The sequence below is a fragment of the Natator depressus genome, chromosome 4, assembly GCF_965152275.1.
Source record: "Natator depressus isolate rNatDep1 chromosome 4, rNatDep2.hap1, whole genome shotgun sequence".
In the NCBI taxonomy this organism is placed as follows: Eukaryota; Metazoa; Chordata; order Testudines; family Cheloniidae; genus Natator; species Natator depressus.
The window spans coordinates 14,318,112-14,322,147 of NC_134237.1; the positions used below are offsets into that span (position 1 = coordinate 14,318,112).

Consider the following 4,036-nt stretch of genomic DNA (forward strand, 5'->3'; position numbering starts at 1 on the left):
CTTTAAACTGAAGGAACAAAACAAAAAAAAAATTGTTGCGTAGAATATTCAAATGGAGAATTCATCTAATTTTTGAAACTGTCAAAAACCACTCAGTTGCATTTAGGAATAATTACCTGTTCAAATGTGAAAGACAGGCAGATGGCATAAATGCAACAGGACTAACAAAGCTGGCCTTGGACAAGTAGCCCAGCACCAAGGTGCATGATTGCTGATTGTGTGTGTTGTGTTAGGAAGATGTGAAAGCCCGCAAATAGTCCTCAGCTGTGGATGAAAAGAATAAGAAGAACAGACACCCTGCTTTGTTGATCATTTTCTTTCCAGAAAATGTTTTAACACTAACTGGCAGCATGATGAATGACTAATGAATCCACATTATTAAAAAAAAGAAAAAAAAAAAGCTTTATGAACCTTGTTAATTTAAAAACATTGTTTTTTAAATAGATTAGCCATATTTCTCATCTTTCTGACAGTGCCTTTTTCAGTCACTCTTTTGATCTACACTGAAACAGCAAGTCTTGGATGTTCATCAAAGCAGCTTTAAAGGTTGGGTCTCTAGGATGAGGACTGTCCCAAAGATTCTTCATCTCTCTCATTAACATTCCCCAGGGAAGAGTCTCCATTCTCTCCTCACACACCCTTGGCTGCTAACATGAATTATTTGTCTGTACAACTAGTGTAGTGCACATGATGTTCCAATTTAACAGCTTTATCACCACCCCCTTCCCCCGACACGTGAATATTTCTGTTATTGTTTTGGTGACGATCTGTGCCTCCCTCCACAGCAGGAAGTACCTGAAGGTGAGTTTTGGCTCACTCTCTGCTCTTGGTTTCAATCTGGAGGCCAGGTCAGATAGGGATGATTTAGGGTTTTCTCAAGTCTTTTCTTCCTGTGATCACTACTTACTCCCTTGCCTATCTTTCACCACCACACCTTTCCAGCATCTAAAGAACTGCTTCTGAGACTAACCGCCTGAACTAGGGGCCAGTAGTCCGAGATCTCAAGTAGGGGTCATGGCTAAGCTTCAGGGAGCAAGTGCCCCCAGCTGCCTCCCAAAGTTGGTGGTCTCATATGGCAGGGAGTTGTCACAGCATTAGCTCACTGGACAGAAGGTTTCTAGATGGATTTTCTATTAAAAATAGGCCAGAAAAGGATCCCCAAGTAGTTCAAGTGTAAGAGTCTAAGTTAACCAGAAAGTGCCCCCTCTCCTCCACCTCTAGACTGACCCCACATTGTGCAAACCAACCTGCCTAGAAGGGCTCTGTACCAAATACTCAAGGCTTGTACATGTGGTCCCCACCTTGGGGTAACTCTGCTGCCTTGTCAGTCGCTATACTCCTCCCGCTCCCTCAGGGCAGGGTACTTGGTAGCCATTTTCCATTTCATGTGCTTTGGTTTCAGGCAGGCTGCGAGGGAGGTTTTCCTACTGATACGCCTGGCCACCTCCTGGCTCTTGGCCTTTCTGGGGGGTGAGGCATGTCTGACTAAGGGCTGGATAGGGAAGATTGTCTTGCCCTTTGGAGCCCCCAGCAGCTGCCACACTTCTCCAGAGGTTGAGCTGCTCAGGTATTGCCAAGGCCTCTTTCCACTGCTGTCCCTCACATGGACCTTGGAGTTCAACTTCTGGACCAGCAGCTTCATGATCCTCTGGTGTCCATGGATGGCCGCTAGGTGCAATGGGGTGTAGCCACAGCTGGACTTCACGTTCACATCCAGGGGGGTGCCCGCTTTCTCAGCCCCGCTGACCAAGTCCTGGAGCACTTGGTTGGCTCCATGTTTGGCGATCCAGTGGAGTGCGGTGTAGCCCGAAATAAAGTCCCTCTGCAAAGCAAGCTGGGGATCTTCCAGGAAGAGCGCCCGGACCTGCACCCAGGAGCCAGCAGCCACCATGACGATCCAGTTGTGTTCCCTGGGGTCTAGCGGCACAGAGGAGGGCCTGGAGTCCAAAGGTCTGTGCGGGACGGGCAGCACCTCCTCTGCAGGCACACAAGTCTGTCTTTGCACAGAGCCCAAGAACTGGAACGTAATGGGAGTGTCCACACCTGGGGAAGCCAATATTGCCCCCTTGGCCATCTTCCTGGACCTCCGGGGGCGCCGGCCTCTCCTCCCCTGGTCCTGGGCCCTCAGCTCATCCGCAGAGGAGGACACCCTGCTCCTCTCCTGGGCACTCTTGCTCCTGAAGGAGTGGCGGGTGCAGGGCGCGGTGCCATTCACCTCCACCACCTGCCCATTGGCCCTGCCCTTGCTGCGGAGGTAGCGGTGGCTGGGGGCCCCGTTGCTGAGCGGCTGGCAGCGCGAGGCTAGCGCCCCTGGGTCCCTGGGCCCTTGGCCTGCTCCCCCAGCGGGGCTGGCAGCCGTATCCCCCGCCTCCTGCGGGGAGTCGCTCCCCTCGCTGCCGGTGCCACCCTCGCTGCCCCCTTCGCTCCCAAGGCTCGCCTGCTCCACGAAATCCTCCAGGTCCTGCAGGGCCAGCTGGCAGCGGATGCTCCTGAAGATGGGCTGGGGGCACCTCCAGCCGCCCTCGGGGAGCGCCCGGGCCGGGGCCGGGCAGCTGCCGTCGGCCGAGCGAGGAGCGGACCAGCTGTCCCGGGCCGCCTGCCCCGCACCTCGGCTCCTCTCCACACATTCCTTGGTCCGCTGCTGCTGGAGCCAGGCGGGAGCGCAGGGGCCGGGAGCCCGGGGCGCCCCGGGGAGAGCGTGCGGGGCAGCCCGGCGCAGCTCCGGGCCCGGGGCGCAGCGCTCCGGGGGGTGCCCCTGGCCACCCGCGGCCCGAGCCGGGGCAGGAGGCGGCTCCGCTCCCTGCCTCCCTGAGTCAGCCTGGGGGAGGCCGGGAGCCCCCCGGCCAGCTCTGCCCGGGCAGGAGCGGGGATGATCCCGGGGGAGGCGGCCGCGGGGGGCCGGGCGCTGCTGCTCCCGGAGCCCGCCGTGCGCCCCGCTCCCCCGGCCTCCCGGGGAGCCCGCTCCGCTCCCTGGCTGGGCGGCTGGAGGAGCCGCCTCCTTCCCTGGGGGCGCACCGGCCAGGCCCTGCCCCTGGCACCGCCCGGGCCCTGGGGGCGGCTCCGCGGCAGGTGGCCTCAGCTCCTCGCCCAGCAGGTCCCGGTACCTTCTCCTCAGCACCACGTACTTGGGGCCGCCGCCCGCCTCCTGCTTCACCGTGGCTAGCGAGTTCACGAGGCTCTTGAACTGCTCCCGGCGCTGCTGCACCTGCCCGGCCGCCCCGGGGTCCCGCAGGAAGCGCTTGAAGTGCCCCAGCAAGGCGGCGTTGGTCACTCGGCCCCCGGCCTGGCAGAGGAAATCCAGCAGCTCCTCCTGGCTCAGCTCCCTGGCCATGGCTCTGCCCCAGTCTCTCGGTGCGGGTCACCGACACCCGGGCAGGGCAGCCCCCGGCAGGCCGGCGCAGCAGCGGGGAGCTGTCACCTCGCCCCTGCCCAGCGAGCCCAGCATGGCCCCCGGCCTGCACCCCCTCTCCTGGGCAGGTGCTGGAACGGCAGGGAGACGCTCGCCCTTCTCCTTGAGACCAGTCCCTGATAAAGTTCCTCCTGGAGTCAGTTTCACCTGCTCGCCTCTGCTCCGCCCAGCCACCCCCCCCAGCTCCTCCCCTCTCGCAGGCACGAGCACTCCCCTGCTCTCCCGGGATGAGTCAGGCCGGAGTCACACCGAGTGTGGGCCCAGGAAAGGCAAGAGGCAGAGAAACTCAGCTCTCACCTGTGGGCAAGTGATTGTTTTTACTTTCACGTTACCTGCCCCCTCCCGTTTCCTTTGATCACAGCCACGCTCAGGGCTGTCACCGAAAGAAGGTGGGGAGAATTGAAGTGTGTTGCTTTGCCTGGCGTTCAAAGTGGTGTCACAAGTAAGTTTCCTCTGGAGGGGGAGGTGGTGGGATCGTATAAATCTGGGGGAAACAGTTTTGTAAAACGCCCCCCTTCCCCCCGTTTTCCTCCTGAAGTGTGTGGCATTTCTGCAGGGTAAAGGCTGGCTGTCCATTCCATTTTGGAAAATATAATCCAGTTTCTTAAGGTAGTATGGCCTGAGTTT

The 4,036-nt window shown here is 58.8% G+C and overlaps 1 protein-coding gene across 1 annotated transcript; it reads right to left on the minus strand.

Moving 5' to 3' along the window:
* Positions 1-467: 467 nt before the first annotated feature.
* SOWAHB (sosondowah ankyrin repeat domain family member B) lies at positions 468-3,524 on the minus strand. Its single transcript, XM_074949942.1, has one exon. It carries the CDS (start codon positions 3,329-3,331, stop codon positions 1,325-1,327), a length of 2,007 nt encoding a protein of 668 aa, XP_074806043.1. The 5' UTR covers positions 3,332-3,524; the 3' UTR covers positions 468-1,324.
* Between the last annotated feature and the right edge of the window lie 512 nt (positions 3,525-4,036).

What these genes read in the sequence shown, in the direction of transcription:
- SOWAHB (XM_074949942.1), bottom strand. Translation starts at nt 3,331, where the DNA reads ATGGCCAGGGAGCTGAGCCAGGAGGAGCTGCTGGATTTCCTCTGCCAG.